The sequence below is a fragment of the Kogia breviceps genome, chromosome 2 (genome assembly GCF_026419965.1).
Source record: "Kogia breviceps isolate mKogBre1 chromosome 2, mKogBre1 haplotype 1, whole genome shotgun sequence".
NCBI classification, from domain to species: Eukaryota; Metazoa; Chordata; class Mammalia; order Artiodactyla; family Physeteridae; genus Kogia; species Kogia breviceps.
The window spans coordinates 79,959,065-79,978,664 of NC_081311.1; the positions used below are offsets into that span (position 1 = coordinate 79,959,065).

The 19,600-nt window shown below is 41.6% G+C and overlaps 1 protein-coding gene across 4 annotated transcripts in view; it reads left to right on the top strand.

Moving 5' to 3' along the window:
* The first annotated feature begins 4,844 nt into the window (after positions 1-4,844).
* Positions 4,845-19,600, top strand: part of B3GALNT2 (beta-1,3-N-acetylgalactosaminyltransferase 2) — a 52,905-nt gene continuing 38,149 nt past the window's right edge. For 2 of the 4 annotated variants that reach the window (XM_067025684.1, XM_059054622.2), the window contains exons 1-2: positions 4,845-5,226; positions 16,866-17,013. In XM_067025684.1, the coding sequence (XP_066881785.1) occupies positions 5,115-5,226; positions 16,866-17,013 (260 nt within the window). In that variant the 5' untranslated portion in view covers positions 4,845-5,114. The remainder of the gene's footprint in view (positions 5,227-16,865; positions 17,014-19,600) is intronic. The other 2 variants (XM_067025685.1, XM_059054624.2) reach the window with 1 other exon arrangement.

Here is a 19,600-nt window from a genome sequence, read left to right on the forward strand (position 1 = left end):
TCAAAAAATTAAAAATAGAACTACAATATGATCCAGCAATGCCACTTCTGGATATTTATCCAAACCCTGAGTTGTCAGATGATGGTTAGCATTTTTTAGCAACAAAGTATTTTTAATTAAGGAATGAATATTGTTTTTTTAGAGATAACGCTATTGCACACTTAACAGGCTACAGTATAGTGTAAACATAACTTTCATATGCACTGGGAAACCAGAAAATTCATAGGACTCGCTTTATTGCGATATTTGATTTGCTGCAGTGGTCTGGAACAGAAACCACATCTCTGAGGTATGCCTATATTGATCAGATCTCATGGTTAGAAATGTCCTAAAATATGAGAAAAATGAAAATATTGATTATTTGAATTCATAAAAATTTTAAATGTTTTATGTCCAAAAAGTCATAAAGTTAAAAGACAAGAAAAATTAGAAAAACATTTTCCACAAATATAATGGATTAATATCCTTAATATATAAAGGGCTCTTACAAACAGGTAAGAGGCAAAATACACAGATAATTTACAGAAGCAGAAACAGAAGCACCTAATAAACATAAAAATATTTAATCTCACTAATGAAAAAACGTTTTGCCCCTTGAATTAGAAAAGAATTTTTTTTAAATGCTAAGGTAGGTAGGATGAGATAGAAATGTACTTGTTAAAGGCAGACATACACATTGATACAATGCCAGTATGTACAAAGAGCCTTAGAATAATATTTAAAAAGGAAATCATCTGAAATGGGGGTAAAGTATTATGCACAGAAGTGCCAGTATTATGTATTATAGTAGAAAAATGGAAACAACCTATACATCCAATAAGAGGAGAACAGGTAAGAAATTATAGTGTGAACAAATGATTGTAGTTAAGTTATATTTTCTAAGACTACTAAAATGCAAAAATGCTTATGTTCTATGTTAGGTGAAAATAAATGGATATAAATTTGTATTTACAGTATGATTGCCAATTTTTTTTTTTGTTTTTTTTGTTTGTTTGTTTTTGCGGTACGCGGGCCTCTCACCGCTGTGGCCTCTCTCCGCAGGGCACAGGCTCTGGACACGCAGGCTCAGCGGCCATGGCTCACGGGCCCAGCCGCTCCGCGGCACTTGGGATCTTCCCTGACCGGGGCACGAACCCGCGTCCCCTGCATCGGCAGGCGGACTCTCAACCACTGCGCCACCAGGGAAGCCCGCCAATATTTTTTAATGGAAAAACGCAATATATGATTGGTATTTGGTGTGATTTAATTTCTTCTTTATATTCTTCTGAATTTTCCAAATTCCTGTTTATAATTATGTATTACTTTTGTAGTCAGAAAAAAAAAATCCTCCTCAGAGCCTGCAGGATAAAATCTAAATTCCTTAGCATAGCATACGATGATCGCCTTCTCACCATTCCCCAGTCCTAACTTTCTTAAGGTCCTACCAGATTGCTTGCATTTCCTCTCGGGGTTGTCTTTATTATTTATTTATTTATTTTTGCCTAGGATGCTCTTGAATGCCCTTCCCACCCTCTGGTCCCTTTTATTTCCATCCTGCAGGCACTCCATGGGGTGGGTCCGATAACTTCTCCTTTGTGCTGCCATCATTCTCTATGATTCCTTTCTCATAGCCCTTCCCACACTTAATTGCAATCAGAGTGACCAACCGTCCTTGGTTTGCCTCTCCTTAATTCTAATTCTCTGTTAGCTTGTTCACTCCACAGACTGTTTACATTATCTCTGGGTTTTAAATTTTTTGTTCTTTCCATTATACGGATTGTCTCTCTTACGATCTTTACCCACTAAACTTTTTCGGGTGGTAAGAGATAACACGCAGGTGGAATGATGACTGCTGGTCCTATCGACAGCTGATACAGGCCGCTCCCACTGTGGTGACAGGTGAAGACGCTAAAAAGGCCTGGCAGGTGCCAGTGAAGTTTCCTTCATAGGTTAAATCATCTCGGTAATTGGAAGGAACATTGTGATTAGTTAATATATTAGGATGGTTTTGTTTATTTCTCCCTTTAGTGCTCCTTGTAATTCTGAACAGTTGTTTAAATACTGCTATTTAATACTGTAACCTGCCCCATTTCAGTCCCACATTCCCAATTCCCGTACCCTGCTCTACTTTTCATATTTTCTGTAGCAATTGCCATCTTCCATGTGCCAGTAAAATGTATTTCTTTATTATATCTATAGTCTATAGTCTGCCCCTGCTGCCACCATCACAGGACAAGGACCTTTGTTTTGTTCATCAGTTTATCCCAAGCACCTACAAAAATGCCTGGCACATAATAGGAGCTCTAAAAGTATCTGATGAATTAATGGATCTGCCTAAATTGGGGATTATTCCTCTTTTGGGGTTAACTCGTTATAAACCTTTAATCACAAAATGAAAATTTTAGGATTTCAAGAGAGGCATTTTAATGCTTTTCTTGAGGATAAAAAACAGGACACCCTTAGTGACAACCAATTATTACCTTCTTGACAGTTTCTTTACTTGAAATGTAGAAAGCAGGTTAGCATAGTTTCTAAACAAAGAAGAACTTCTAACAAGGAATATGTAGACATTACGTGTTCTCCTTCCTTATTGCAATATGTAAATATCCTGGGAAAAGGGCACACGGATCTTGGGGACATTTGCTCAGGAGCCACAAAGATCACAGCCTACTAATTCCATGTTTCCCAGAAGAATGACGAATTGTTCTTCATTGTCTTCAGGGTATTCAGGGGCCATGGAGAATACTAGGGGCCCTGAAGACTCCCAAAACTGTTCACAAATAGTATTGTTTCTCATATTTGCATAATATACTGCACCAGCCACCAGCGCCTATGAGATGACCCCCAATCACCCTTACTTCCTGGTATTCACAACCTTCTGTGGTCCCTCCCACAGTGAACCAGGGCTGGTCTGTGTTGACTGCAGAAGTGACAGTGTGTGTCTTCCAAGCACTCATCATAAAAGGCATTGCACCATCTCCAACCGTCTCTTGGGGAAGCAAGTCGCCATGGTGTGGGGACTCTAAAGCAGCTCATTGCAGGGACTTCCCTAGTGATCCAGTGGGTAGGACTCTGAGCTCCCAATGCAAGGGGGCCTGAGTTCGATCCCTGGTCGGGGAACTAGATCCTTCATGCATGCTGCGTCTCAGAGTTTACATGCTGCAACTAAGAAGCCTGAATGCCACAACTAAAGATCCCACATGCTGCAGCTAAGACCTGCATACTGCAGCCAAAATAAATATATAATAAATATTTAAAAAAATAATTAAGCGGCTCACTGGAGAGACCGACTTAGAAAGGAACTTAAAGAGGCGGAAAGGCAGTACCAACTTGCCAGCCATGGAAGTGAGCCACCTAGGAAGTGGATTCTCCAGCACCAGTCAAGACTTCAGATGACCACAGCCCCAGCTGACATCTGCCTGCAACTTTATGGGAGACTGTGAACAAAAATTTAGCTCTCCAATTCCTGGCCCACAGAAATTGTGAGACATAATAAATGATTATTGCCGTTTTAAGAGTTTGGGAGTAATTTGTTAGGTAGCAATAGATAATGAATATACAAATCCCTTTAAAGGGAAAAAATTACTTCTGACCCCATATTTAAATTATTTTTATTATTTTACTTGAACAGTACAAACATACAGTAAAAACTCTTTAGGCTTATAGCTTTTATACAACTATTATAAGAAATTTTAAAATTAAATATAATAGAGGCCATATTACAAAACAATCAAATAAAAAGTAATTTTAATTTCTGCTGAAATTAAATTGCCACTCAAGGAGACTACGGTACTGACAGTGCCTAAGACGTCTCCTCCTGGACTGTTCAGTGACTTTAATCAATTATCCTTTGTTCCTTAATCCTGTTTGAAGTGGATTTTCTGTGGCTTTCAACCAAGACTTTCCCCAACAATATAGTTAACTTCTGTTTCCACAATTTGGGAAAACTTAAAAAACAAATAAACGGAACGCCACAAGCCAGGCGCTCATCTTCCCTCTCTCCTCCGTCTTAACATCGGTACCTTGACGGTCTCGCCCCTTCACCCACACGGCCTCAACCAGGGCACTCGTGCGTTTGACCGCAGGCGGGTCCGAGGGGTCAAGTCCTCGGGCCAGTGGGCAGTACTTTATCCTTAAGGAGCGCTGCAGGGGTCCTGCCCACAGGTGCTTCGGAGCCCGCGTCCTCTCGGCCTGTAGCAGGTGTGCGTGCGCCTCGTTCTACTCGCAACTTTCCACCGCTAGTTGGACACCAGGGCACGTGAAATTTTACCCTCGCTGTCGTACTCCACAGCTTGATCCCCTGGGCGCGGTCTTACTCATCCTGAGTTCCTAGAGGACAGGACCGGGCAAAGAGCCGGGTACACACTGCACCAGAACTAATACTCGATGATTCACAGCCGAAGGCAACTGGGTTGCCTCGCCCCGATCTCCGGCGTCCGCAAGATCCCATCTCCCACACAAGGCTAGCATTCGGCATAAGGAAGCTCCTGCGTGATTTTAAAAAGCCTTCCCTTAGATCTCCCTTTCAATCTTGGGCAATCAGCACCTTCCACCTCAGCTGTGTTTCCCTCCCGGGTGGGGGCGGCCCCGAAGCGCGGGGTCGCCCGGCACTACCTCCCTTCGGCCGCCGGGGGGCGGTAGACGTCGAAAAGGGTTGCGCATGCTCTGTGTGGGGCCTCGCGCTCTGCCTCCGCAACCGCCGAGTGACGGAGGCGAGTGCGTGGGGTTATGGGAAATGTGGTTTTCCAGTCACTGGATCACTGGGGCACTCCCGGCTTGATCCCAGGGCGGGACTTCAGCTCCCGGCTGGCCGACGAGAGCGGGAGGGGACGCGAGGGAAGGGGGCGGGGCGAGCGAGGGAAAAGATGGGCGGGGCCGGGGGGAGGCCAAGCGGAGGGGGCGGGGCTCCGCCCCGCTGAGCTGCTGCTGCTGGTGGTGGTGTGAAGAAGCTGAGGCGCGGGGCCCGAAGCCGAGAGGAACCTGGACGGCGTCGGGCGCGAGGGCGGGCGTCCCCGGAGTCGTAGCGCGGGAGTCGGCCGCCGGCACTCGGCCTCCCTACTTGCAGGTTCTCTCCCGGGACGCGGGAGAGCCCGGAGCGTGGCGGGGGTGCGAGGTGGAGCAGGCGGGGGCGGCCAATGCGAAACTGGCTGGTGCTGCTGTGCCCGTGTGTGCTCGGGGCCGCGCTGCACCTCTGGCTGCGGCTGCGCTCCCCGCCGCCCGCCCGCGCCTCGGGGGCCGGCCGGGCAGGTGAGGTCCTGGGGCCGGGCGGGGCGGGGCGGGCGGCCGCGAGTGGTGGGGGAGGCCGGCTCCGAGCCTCCCGGCGGCTTCCTTCGCGGAGCTCCGCCGGGAGTCCCGGGCGGGGGGCGTCGCGACACGACGGTCCGCCGATGAAACAAACGGCCCTTTTCATCCTCGAGGCGTTAATATCGGGCAAACTTGAGGGCGCTTTTCTCGTTTCGCGTCTCGGCCGCTTCTCACCTCCCCGCGTTTCTTAATGGTCACAAAGCAGGTGCCCGCGACTTCAAGCCCTCCGGGCTGTCCCCGGGCCTTGCCCGAGTTGCCCGGCGCCTGCCCGGGGAGCAAAGCCTCGCGTGTCCTTCAGCCCCAAGCGGCAGCTGCTCACGCCCGGGGTCGGGCTACCAGGTTGCTTTCTTCTTCCCCAGGTGTTTGTCTTATTCGGTCAAGACTTTTGAGGTCTTCGGGCCATGGATCACGTTTGTGCGTGTTTTAAAAGGTGGCTGGGTTTGCTTTTAAGGAATAACTTTGCTTTGAGAGTATACTGTACTTTGTGTCCTTTGAAAACTGTGATGTAAGTCAGTTGAACAAATCGAGGCATGGCTGCGAGTGGAGTTGTTCCTGGGAACTTGGTTTGCAAAAGCCTGCGAATGAAATATACACGAAAATATCAAGTTCTTTAATGGTTTTCCCCGTTTGCTTTAAAAGTTATTCTCTCGTGGGAAAGAAACCTTTGTTCATGTTCACTTCACAGCCTGAGAAATAGAATGCTGTGCCCACAGCCCAGGGGGTTTTCTGTTGTTGTTAATGAATTCCACCGCTCTGAAGACGTCTTCAGGTTTCCCTTTTTTTCTTGTCTTCTTTTTTAAGGGCTTGCCCTAGGACATGTAAAGAAGCCTAGAAGGCTGTTTTAAAGATGAGGTAATAGTCGTTTTTTGTTTTTAACTACAGTTGGGAGTTATTTTCTTACCACTTCTCCTCAAAGACAGTTGTTTTCTTATGCAATATTTTAAAGAATTAGAGTTGAATATTTGCAATTCTGAGATGGCTCTGTGCCTTAACTTAGAAGTAGAAAGTACAGAAACTAATTTGGCAATCCTCAAAGCAATCTCACTGTTATAATTGGAGTTCTTTATTCTGGTAACCGTCTCTTAAAATCCTTTTCTATTAAAGAAGCCACAAGTTCTTTGAAAAGGCTGTTTGTGTGACGTGAATGGAATTAAGATACTATTTAAATGATTTAATGAAAGTGCAGTGTTACTGGGCATTTAACAGGTTAGGATTTTTTTTGTCTGTTTCGTTTTTTAGGGTTTTGTAAATGGAGCTGAGGAAAGAGTGCTATAGATATATAGTGCTCTGTAACACCTGTTGGGTTTTGCATTTTACAAGTTTCTTTTCTGTATGAGTGAGCTCTACTGGAATTTACTTGTAGAGCATACTTAGGATATTTATGACCTAAATATCTTTTAGGGTCCATAAACAAGTGAAAACCGTATGTTCAAGCTGAAAACTTAGTAGGCCTCTAGTAGGCCTCCCTGACAATTTCTTAGTTTTTTTAAATTTATTTTTTATGTTTTTATACAATTTTAAAAGGTTACTTTCCATTTACAGTTATTACAAAATATTGGCTCTGTTCCCTGTGTTGTACAACACATCCTTGAACCTATCTTACACCCAGTAGTTTGTCCCTCTCACTCCTCCACCCCTGTATTGCCTCTCCGCCCTCCACTGGTACCCACTAATATTTTCTCTACATCTGTGAGCCTGCTGCTTTTTTGTTATATTCACTGGTTTGTTATATCTTTTAGATTCCACATGTAAGTGATATCATGCAGGATTTGTCTTTCTCTGACTTATTTCACTTACCATAATGCCCTCCAAATCCATCCGTGTTGCTGCAAATGGCAAAGCTTCTTTTTTTAAGGCTGAGTAGTATTTCATCATATATATATATATATATATATATATATATATATATATATATATATATCTCACATGTTCCTTATCCATTCATCTGCTGATGGACACTTAGGTTGTTTCCATATCTTGGTAATTGTAAATAATGCTGCTGTGAACATTAGGGTGCATGCATCTTTTTGAATTAGTGTTTTTTTTTTTTTTTTTTAATTTTATACCCAGGAGTGGAATTGCTGGGCCATATGGTAGTTTTTTTGAGGAATCTCCATACTGTTTTCCACAGTGACTGCACCAGTTTACATTCTTACCAACAGTGTACAAGGGTTCCCTTTTCTCCACATCCTCCCCAGTACCTGTGTTCTTTTTGATGATAGCCATTCTGACAGGTGTGAGGTGACTGTCTCATTGTGGTTTTGATTTGCATTTCACTGATGACTAGGGATGTTGAGCATCTTTTCATGTGCCTGTTGGCCATATGCATTTTCTCTTTGGAAAAGTGTTCATTTCTTCTGCTCATTTTTTAATCGGGTTGTTTGTTTTTCTGATGTTGAGTTGTATGAGCTGTTTATATATGTTGGATGTTAATCACTCATCAGTCATATCATTTGCAAATATCATCTCCCATTTGGCAGGTTGTCTTCCTGTTTCTATCAATGGTTTCCTTTGCTGTGCAAAAGCTTTTAAGTTTAATTAGGTCCCGTTTGTTTATTTCTGCTTTTATTTCCTTTATCTTAGGAGATGGATCCAAAAACATATTGCTGCGATTTGTGTCAGAGTGTTCTGCCAATGTTTTCCTCAAGGAGTTTTATAGTATCCAGTCTTACATTTACCATTTACGTCTTTAATCCATTTTGAGTGTATTTTTGTATATGGTGTTAGAGGATGTTCTAATTTTATTCTTTTACATGTAGCAGTGAAGTTTTCCCAGCAGCACTTATTGAAGAGACTCTCTTTTCCCCATTGTCTGTCCTTTCTTCCTTTGTCATAGATTAATGGACCATAAGTGTGTGGGTTTATTTCTGGGCTCTCTGTTCTGTTCCATTGATGTATGTGTCTATTTTTGTGCCAGTACCATACCATTTCGATTACTGTAGCTTTGTAGTATAGTCTAAGGTCAGGGGGCCTGATTCCTCCAGCTCTGTTCTTCTTTCTCAAGATTGTTTTGTCTATTTGGGGTCTTTTGTGTTTCCATACACATTTTAAAATTATTTGTTCCAGTTCTGGAAGCTTTGTGGCTTCATGTCCAACCCTCTTGCCCTTTGCCTGTGTGCCTGGAGCCAGTTCCACTGTGCTCACATTTTCTCCTGTAGTGCTCACAGCTCCCAGCCCCAGTGACATTCCCTTTACCTGAGTCTGCACTGGGTCTCTTTTGTGCTTCCTTCCCCTCAGGTAGCCAGTCTTCCCCTGGGCCACTCCTGGAGGTGAGGGGGTTACCTCTTCTCAGAGGTAACCTGTGGGGTTACCCAGAGGTATACTCAGAGGTATTCCTGTGAGGCTCACCTAAAAGTATTAAAAGTAACTTTGTAAAAAAATGTTTTTTCTTTTTGAGATAAGTTTTTCCCTCTCCCTTAGTGTTTCAGTGATACCTTATCTGCTGTCCTGTGAGACCAGGCTAGATTAAGGAAACTAGGAAGTAGACCTTGGAAAGGTCAGGGCTATCGGTGAGGAGATCAGTAATAGTTGTGTAAATTAACTTTGACTTTAGATGGATATTGTGCATCTAGTCAAATAATAAATTAAATAGAGTATTTAATCTAAGTGAAACCTTGCAGAGTCCTAACTTTCGTTTTGCACTTTTGGTACTTTCAAAACTAAAAACAATAGAAGCATCTTGATTGCTAAAATTTCCTACAAATTATTTTCTCATTGTGTTGGCACCAGTTCAAACCAAAAAAATTGGAGTATTTTTACATTTTATCCCTTATCCCTTAAGCCTAGAGTGAGAGAAAAAACCCAAGACTTTGTTAAGTATTCTTCCCTTGAATTTACATTTTAAATTTTGTTTTTGTTCTCTTTTCTCTCCTGCCTCTTTGTCTGTCTTCAGTCTCATTAAGTCGTGGCAGTATTTTTCTAAAGGGAGATTTACCTCCCCTGAATGTTAAAAAAGGCCCTCTGACTTGCAGTTGATTTTACAAATATTTGAGAGCCTACTCTGTGCCACCTCCTGTTGTAGGTGTGAGATTACAGCAGTAATCAAGATAAAGCCCCTGCCCTCATGCAGTTTACAGTTCAGAAGGGAAGGCAGGACGTAAGAAAATAATTATTAAATATCATAGGGGAGAGTGATAAGTCTGGTGACAAAAATAAAGCAGTGTAAGAGGATAGAGAATGATGTGCTGCTGTTTTAAATAGAGAGGTCAGGGGCTTCCCTGGTGGCGCAGTGGTTAAGAATCCACCTGCCAGTCCATGGGACACAGGTTTGAGCCCTGGTCCGGGAAGATCCCACATGCCACGGAGAAACTAAGCCTGTGCGCCACAACTACTGAGCCTGACGGTCTGGAGCCCGCGAGCCACAGCTACTGAGCCCACACACCTAGAGCCCGAGCTCCGCAACAAGAGAAGCCACTGCAATGAGAAGCCTGTGCACCGCAACGAAAGAGTAGCCCCCCTTGCTGCAGCTGGAGAAAGCCCGCGCACAGCAACAAAGACCCAACGGAGCCAAAAATAAATAAATTTATAAATAAATCAATAGAGAGGTCAGGGGAGGCCGCTCTAAAGAGGTCACAGTTGGGCCGGAACCTGAATGCATGAATGAAGTGCTCACCTTGAACAGGTGAAACCCAGTCAGGGAGAACAGCTGGTGAAGAGCCAGCAGATCTCCTGTTGTGAAATCGAGCACAACTAGGGGGTGAGGAGAGGAAAATGGAGGCGGAGACAGCCATTTGGGCTAGGGAATAAAGATACAGGATATCTCAATGATAACGTATTGGTTTGGGGTTATGCCTTAGCAGGAATTATTTAACAGTTAATTTAGAAAAATGATGTACCAAAAGAGGCTTCTCTTTCTAGGATATTTTGAAAGAAGGAAACCAAAGAGAAAGGAAAGAAACGGATCCATTCAACAAATGCTTAGAGCAGTAGGTATTTAGTCTCTGCTGTCAAGGTGCTCGCAGTTTGTTAAATGGAAACAGACATGGGGCAAGCAGAGGTCAAAGGCAAATTGAGCTTGCTTTGCAGTTTCGCCTAGGGCTTCCTCGTCCAAAATGATTGCTGTATGCTAATCTGATCTCTGTGCTTCAGTTTCCTTATTTATAAAATGATGACCTCACGGGGTTATTGTGAAGATTCAGTTAATAAAACACCCAGAACAGTGCCTGATTCCTCATGAGCACTCTGAATTTTAGAGAGTAATGGTAGTGTGGAGGTGGCTGATGTCCTTGCTAGTGAGGTGTTTGGGGAGGTATCTGATTGGTGAGAGCACGCTGGTAGTGTGTATAATGATTGTCCTTATCAGTAGATATGTGGTGAACTTGCATGTTTTCTTCATTTTCAAGATTCCTGCCTGTTTGTGGTTGGTGTCGTGAGACATGCACATGAGAGTGGAAATTTTAGTCTAATTTTTAAGAATCTTTGGGCTTATTTTGAGCAGTCAGTTTTGGAGTCTTTGACAAACTTTTGGATGTCCACTTTCAGCGCAGAGTCTAGCAGGTTGCCAGACTCTCAGCATATACTACATATTAAAGAAGAGAAATGGTCATTGCCTTCAGGCAGCTTGTATGGGGTTTTAATTATCCTTGACAGTATGAAGATTTGTTTATTGCTATATATTTGCCATCTAAAGCAGTGAACATAGGAGGTGCTCAGTTACTTGAAGGAATGAATCAAGAGGAGAAAACTGGGCAAGTATGAATGAGTTTGTCACCTATAGATTGTTCACATTCCATGATTTACAGTTTTTTCTTATAAAAGTAAAACACGTTTTTTATAGAAAAATTTTGAAATTATTATTATTATTATTTTTTGCGGTATGCGGGCCTCTCACTGTTGTGGCCTCTCCCGTTGCGGAGCGCAGGCTCCGGACACACAGGCTCAGCGGCCATGGCTCACGGGCTTAGTTGCTCCGCGGCATGTGGGATCTTCCCGGACCAGGGCACGAACCCGTGTCTCCTGCATCGGCAGGCGGATTCTCAACCACTGCGCCACCAGGGAAGCCCTGAAATTATTTTTTAAAAAGGAAAGAAAAATGATCTATACTGGGCAATTTCTGAATGTATCAATACATATAAAACATGGTCAGGGGAATTATTTAGTATTAAAAAAATTTTTTTGATATATAATGTACATTCAGAAAAGTGCACGTAAATGTGAGCTTGATATAGTTTCACAAACTGAATCACCCGGCTAATCAGCACCCAAATTAAAAACAGGAAAACTACCAACACCTTAGAAGCTTCCTTTATGCTCCCTTCTTATCACTGCCAGGAGTGGTACCCATGGTCCTGATCTTTAGTGGCAAGAGATTTGCTTGCTTTGTACTTTATATAAATGGAACCAAATAGTATGTACATAGTTTTTATAGCCTGCTTATCTTAATAAGATGTGGAGAAGCATTTAATGAAATGTTTAAAACAATTTTAATGTCTGTATAGTATTCTAGCATATAGATACACCATAATTTATGTAACTGATGCCTTATTTGTGCATTCATGTATTTTGCAGTTTTTCACTATTAAGAAATGACACTGTGATGAACAGAGATCTTTTAGTGCATCACTGATTATTTCCTTAGCCTATATTCTTAGCCAAGGACAAAAGTTACACAATTCTGAGGTATTTGATGTATATTGGCAAAATTTCCTGCAGAATACTATACCAATTTACATTCCTATTAGCAGCATAGGAGAGTAGCCATTTCCTTGAAATATCTACCTCTATCAAAACATCAGTCATTTGGGTATTATCATTTAAGAAAATATTTGTCAGTTTGAATGTAGGAGAAAACTGATGTCTTATTATTGCTGTAATTCAAACTTGACTTCTAGTGAAGTTGAACCATTTTTTATAGGTTTGTTGGCTATTTGCATTTCTTTTTCTGTGAATTATCTTTATTCTTTGTCTCATGTTCACTTCTTAGTTTTTTGTTTTTGTTTCCTGTTTTCAAACACCAGAATCAAACTAGGTACCCTGTACTTGCAACATTGAGCAGAGGATGATGGAAGTGTAGGGGGGGAACTGGAAAGCTGGGTAGCATTCTTACACAGCATCCACTTTGAGGGGTTTTTGTTTGTTGGTTGGTTGGTTTGTTTAATCTTGGCTGTGCCATGTGGCTTGCAGGATCACGGTTCCCCAACCAGGGATCAAACCTGGACCACAGCAGTGAAAGCGGCAAATCCTAACCACTAGACCACCAGGGAACTCCTCACTTTGAGTTTTATACTGTGTGACACACTACTCACAGGTCTGTTGGACTGATTTACATTGATGGTATGTGGCAGAAGAAACCAGTATTTTTACAAATTGAGATATAATTGACAAATTACATTAGTTTCAGGTGTGTAGCATAATGATTTGATACATGTTTATATTCTCTAATGATCACCACAGTATGTATAGTTAACATCTGTCACCACACACAGTTACAAATTTTTTTTCCTGTGATAAGAATTTTTAAGACCCACTCTCTTTAGCAACATTTAAATACAGTACAGGTTTTTTTTTTTTTTTTTTTTTTTTTGGTGGGGGGGTCATGCCGTGTGGCTTGCGGGATCTCAGTTCCCCAGACAGGGACTGAACTCAGGCCACAGCAGGGAAAGCCCAGAATCCTAACCACGGGACCGCCAGGGAATTCCCTGCAGTACCGTATTGTTAACTCTTTGTCACCGTGCTGTGCCGTACATTACATCCCCATGACTTATTTATTTTATAACTGGAAGTTTGTACCTTTTGACCCCACCCAGCCTGTGGCAAACACCACTCTGTCTTCTGTATTTATGAGTTTGGTGTTTTGTTTGTTTTAGATTCTACATATGAATGAGTTCACATGGTATCAGCCTGTCTTTGTCCGACTTATTTCGCTTAGCGTAATGCCCTCAGGGTCTATCCATGTGGTTGCAAATGGCAAGATTTCCTTCTTTTTATGGCCGAATAATATTCCATTGTGTGTAAAGAACACATTTTCTGTATTCATTCATCCATCAGTGGACACTTAGGTTACTGCCATGTCTTGGCTGTTGTAAATAGTGCTGCAACGAACATCCCCATGTTCACTATCATGCATATCATCCCCATTCATATGTCTTTTCTAGTGAATGTTTTCATTTCCTTCAGGTCAATACCCAGAAGTGGTTTTGCTGGATCATATGGTAGTTCTATTTTTAATTTTTTGAAGAACCTCCATACTGTTTTTCATTTTTTAGTGGCTGCATCAATTTACTTTCACACCAACAGTGTATGAGGGTTGCCTTTTCTCCACCTTCTCGCCAACGCTTGTTATTTCTTATCGTTTTCATAATAGGCATTCTAAGAGGTGTGGTGATGTTTCATAGTTGTTTTGATTTGCATTTCCCTGATGATTAGTGATTTTGAGTACCTTTTCATGTACCTGACGGCAGTCTGCATGTCTTCTTTGGAAAAATGTCTATTCAGATCCTCTGCCCAATTTTAAATGGGATTCTTTGTTTTTTGGTATTGGGTTGTATGAGTTCTTTATATATCTTGGATATTAATCAGATATATGATTTGTAAATATCTTCTGCTATTTGGTAGGCTGCCTTTTCATTTTGTTGATGGTTTCCTTTGCTGTGCAGAAGCTTTTTAGTTTGATGTAGTCTCACTTACTTATTTTTGCTTTTGTTGCCTTTGCTTTCAGTGTCAAATGTAAAAAAATTATTGCCGAGACCAATGTCAAGGAACTTTCTGCCTGTGTTTTCTCATAGGAGTTTTATGGTGTCAGGTCTTACATTCAAGTTTTTAATCCATTTGCAGTTGATTTTTGTATATGGCATAAGTTAGTGGTTCAGTTTCATGCTTTTGCACGTGGCTGTCCAGTTTTCCCAACGTCATTTATTTAAGAGATTGTCCTTTCCCCACTGTATATTCTTGGCTCCTTTGTTGTAAATGGATTGACCATATATACGCGTGGGTTTATTTCTGGGATCTCTATTCTGTTCCGTTGATCTATGTGTCTGTTTTAATGCCAGTACTGTAGCTTCAGAATATGGTTTGAAACCAGGAAGCATGGTGTTTCCAGCTTTGTTCTTCTTTCTCTAGATTGCTTTGGCTTTTTGAGGTCTTTGTGGTTCCTTACAAATTTTAGGATTTTTTTTTCTATTTCTGAAAAATGCCGTTGGAATTTTGATAGAGATTGCACTGTATCTGTAGCTTGCTTTAGCTAGTATGGACATTTTAACAATATTAATTCTTCTGATCAGCAAGCATGGAATATCTTTTGTTTCTGTATTCTTCAATTTATTTCATCAATGTGTTATACTTTTCAGTGTACAGGTCTTTTACCTCCTCGGTTAAATTTATTCCTAGGTATTTATTCTTTTTGATGTGATTGAAATTGGGAGTTTTCTTTCTCTTTCTGATAGTTTATTACTGTGTAGAAATACAGCTGATTTTTGTATATTGATTGTGTATCCTGTAACTTTACTGAATTTGTTTATTAGTTCTAACAGTTTTTTGGTCGAGGCTTTAAAAACCTATTTTTCAGTATTTCTGGAAGTAGAAGTTCTCTAAAAGGCCAGAATCTGCCATGTACTTCTCTTCTGCAATAAAAAGAGAAGTGCATGTAAAAAGTAACACAGTTCAGTAGAGGCAGCTAAGATGTGGATGAGAAGCAGAGAGGATTGGCAGTGGCAGAGAGAGGTGGAATAAGATCAAAAAGTACTTTTCAGCGATAATCCATAAGGTTTTCGCATACCACGTGGTCATCCTCGTGCCTATTTATTTATTTATTTTTAGAAAAATCTCGTGGAGGAGTCTGGAAGGAACTATTAGGATAGCCTTGTAGGTCCAGGTGAAAGGTAAGAATTTGAACTTAACCTGCGACTAGAATTAATGATAAAGAGAGAAATTTGAGAAAAATTTTACCAAGATTTTGTCATTAAGGAAAGGTTAAATGATGTTTCATATAATCCATCTCTAAAAGATTTCTTTTGATTACCCGTCAAAAATAAGGTAGTGATGTTTGGCATTTAAAGGGATGTTTCAGTTATTTTGAAATTTTACTTTTGTGCATTTTCTCATGAAGTCAGATAAATGAGGCATTTGGGATGCATACAGTTTTTGCTCTTCTAATCTTTTAAAGCTTTTTAATCTTTTGAGAAGACATTTTAGAACAGATGAAATAGAGTATCTAAAGACTGTTTTCGGTATCAGCTTTCTCTGATTAGGAAACTGAGGCACAGGGATTTAAGTAGCTTCTTACTGATGGCTGTGCAGCATGTTGGCTGTAGAATCAACGTCAGGTATGTCTGGTTACTGCATTTTCCTCACTCCTGTCTATAAAATGTACTTACTGCTAATATTTCTCTGTGAAAAAGTAGGGGGAGGGACTAGGTTGTCATTGCCAATTTTACATAAGCATTTAAATTATTCTCCCTTGAAGAAATATCAACATGTCTTCGTTGTCTTTTGAATACCTAGATTCTATGGCATATAAAAACATTTCATTTAATACAGTAAAGCTCTGGCCTGCAGTAATTTATTTTTGTAAACATTGTGGGATCAGTTTCCACGGCTGGAGTAAGAGATGAAATGGGATCCCTAATGAGAGCTGTATATTAGCTTGTAGCTCTCAAGCTTTGAAACTGGTGATGAAAAACAGGGACAAAGTATCTTTCCCTCTGTCTTTCTGTAAGGACAGTTTTTTGGGGTGGGGATGGTGTGCGTCTTGTGGGATCTTGGTTCCCTGACCAGGGATTAAACCAGGGCCACAGCAGTGAAAGCCTGGAATTCTGACCACTGGGCCACCGAGGAACTCCCTCTAAGGACATTTTTAAAATGTAATCCTGTCCATTAAATATGATAGTAAAAAAATGACTTGTCCCTTGATTTTTTTTTTAACTAGAAACGTTTCCCCTCCTTCATCCTTTGCACTATTCAAGTGATAAATATTTGCTGGCTGTAGAATTTATTGGCGTGAATAAGAGTTCTGATTCTTTCCAGCATGGTAGTCCTTCCGATTCATCTCCCAAACTTAGTAACTAATGTTCACGTAGGCCTTCACCTTCGACAAACACATTTGTTGTTGTTGTTGTTAGTTGCCATTGGATGCCCACTCTTTGCCTGCTACCAAACCAGAACCTTTATACACATTATATCATTTAATGTTTAAAACTCTACGAGAAGTATTATTACACCCATTTCTACTTAAGGAAACTGAGGCTCAAGGAGTTAAATAACTTTTATAGCTAAAATAAAAAGCCAGTATTTTATAATTGACACTTACTGCCTACTATTGTATGGTTTAAGACACATTGACCTTCCAAAATGATTCTTATCAGAAACATCTTACTTGTTTTGAAGAATTTACATATATATATGGGTGAGCACGAATACATACATAGGTGTGGAAGCAAAAAGACTCTGCACCAAAATGTTAGTAGTGGTTATCTCTGGATGGTGAGTTTTATGAGTGCTTTAGGTTTTTTATTCTTTGTATTTATTTGTATTTTCTGCAAATATGAACATATATTTATATTATCTTGTAATAAACATTTTTATGTTACATATTGAACTTAACTGTAATTGAGAAATGACATTTCTAATTTACTGTTGCTTATTTCTAGATCGGTTGGCCTTTCTTCCGCAGTGGAAATCTAGTCATTATGATGTGGTAGTTGGTGTGCTCTCAGCCCGCAATAACCATGAACTTCGCAATGTGATAAGAAGCACCTGGCTGAAGCATTTAGTACAACACCCAGCATTAAGTCAACGGTATGTTTCTTTTTTTTGGCTGTATTGGGTCTTCATTGCTGCACATGGGCTTTCTCCAGTTGCGGCGAGCGAGGGCTACTCTTCGTTGCGGTGCACGGGCTTCTCATTGCGGTGGCTTCTCTTGTTGCGGAGTATGGGCTCCAGGTGTGCAGGCTTCCGTAGTTGCAGCTCATGGGCTCAGTAGTTGTGGCACGCAGGCTCAGTAGTTGTGACGCACTGGCTTAGTTGCTCTGCGGCGTGTGGGATCTTCTCGGACCAGGGCTCGAACCCATGTCCCGTGCATTTGGCAGGCAGATTCTTAACTGCTGTGCCACCAGGGAAGCCCCAACGGTAGGTTTCTTGAGTTCACACCTTGCATGACATATTGAATAACTGTTCTGAAAAAATCTCTTCTTGGAGAGTCAGAGATGTTAATTCAGATATGTGACCTCTTTTCCTCAGAGAAATGACTGTTTCATTTTGCTTTTCCTCCACATAGTTGAGCCCCCAAAGTAAATTTATCCAAGATTTTAAGCCAAAAGAGATATACTTAATTTTTTTCAGTTCTGTATCATTTGGTTGTGTGCGATCTGCGGTTTGCATAGTTTGCCGTGTACTCTTTTTCCCGACCACCCTTCCAGGCCTGAGCTTCGGTAGCACGCCACATGTTGACATTAGATGGCTCGGTTGTTGGTTAGGAACCCAAGGCCTTAGTCTTCTCAGGGAAAGCAGCCTCTGAAGATTATATAGTGAGGGACTAGTGGAAGCGAAGCATGGAAGTTTGGACTTCTAGTTATGTGACGATTCTTCTCTGCTTATGCAAAGTCACTGATAAGCAGAGAAGGCCCTCAGGATTGCATTCAGCTGGCACGCTTGTGACTGAGTAGCTATACGAGGGAATCACAATTGTGAATTTTCTTGTCAACAGTAGTGAACATTTATAGATTTCCTATCTTACTCATAGCAGCTTTCATTCCTTTTCAAGACAGGTTTCTCTAGTTCAGGATCACAATGATAATAGAACCTATTACTCAGCGAGTGAAAAAAAGGCCTCGGAGTCATCACTACCATCAGAACCACCTTGAAAACCTGCACTTCATCTAGCCTTTCCCATCTCAGAAAGTAATGACCCATCTCTTCCAGTTGCTCAGATGAAAACTTTGGTGTCTGAGCTGTGAGTGGAGGAGTGAGTCCCCCTTGTGGGGTCTGTAAGGGTCACTCCAGCACGGCAATGGGAATTACACTGGGAGAGGCATCAGAAGTGAAAGGATCTGTCATACTCACAGGTCCTAGAGACGGAGGCCCAGCACACCACACAGGGGGCCAGGTGGGAAGAGGGTCCAAGGAGCGGGCTCACCGAAGCAGGCGGGGAGCCGAGAGAGAGTGAGGCCCGGAGGCAGGTGTCTCTACTTGGGGTCAGGGTGGAGTGTACAAGCAGAAGGCATGAGAGATTTCATTGCTGGGTTTGAATGTCACGAGCTCACTGTCAGGGGAGGGCAAGAAGGGGAACTTGTGGCAGGGACCAGCCTTGTCACCCGAGTGCCCCTGGCCATCTGGGCGGGATGCTCCAGCCTGTTTTGGGGGATGTTGAGGCATCGGGAAGATAGGAGGTTTTTACAATTTACCAGCACAGTGTTCTCTTGATCCTTCTTTGTCTCATATGCCACATCGGATCCATTAGCATATCTTCTCGGTGCTACCTTACATTGTATCCAGAATCCAACTTCTCAACACCTTTACCACAGCCATCAGAACCACCATCCTGGTGTAGACCACCATTACCCCTCACCTAGATTATTGCAGAAGCCTCTGTATCTGAATTTCCTGCTTCCACCTTTGATCCCTTGTGTTTTATATTCCATACAGTAGCCAGAGTGATCCTTTTAAAGTTAGTCAAATTATGTCAGTTTTCTGTTCATACTCCTCAACTGACTTCTCTTCTTGCTCAGAGTGATAAGGTCTTTGACCTTATCTACATCTACTTCCCTGCCCTGGCCACCTCACTGTGCTTCAGTACCCTAAATGTGCTCCTGCCTCAGGGCCTTTGCACTTGCTGTTCCCCTGCCTGTACCATTCCTCCACTGCATGTCCTCATGGCTCACTTCCTCACTTTCTTCAGGTCTCTGTTTAGATACCATAGCACTATTCCAACTCTGTCTTCCCTTACTTGACTTTATTTTTCTTTATAAAACATATCACCAACTAGCATGTTTATTATATTGTATATTTATAAGTTGTCTTTCCTCACTGGACTGTTTTATGATCATAGGGGCTTCAGCTTTTTTCATTGATGTATTTCCAGCACCTTGAACCTAACTTGGCACAGAGTAAGACACTCAAGAACTATTGAGGGAATGACTCAGAGCTAAATATAACGAGTAGAATTAACATTCAGGCATTCACCAGTAATTTATTTGTTATCATAACATTCTTACTTTAAATTTAGTAAGCTTGTTGATTTGTTTTATGAAAATGATGGGATACCTATATAAAAATAGATATTAGCCAGAAACTTCTTCCTGGGGCAGAGTAATTTTGTGGATCTAGTAAAACTATTGAAGATAGCTTAAAAAACCAAATTTGGTAAATATCTGCAATAATTTAACAC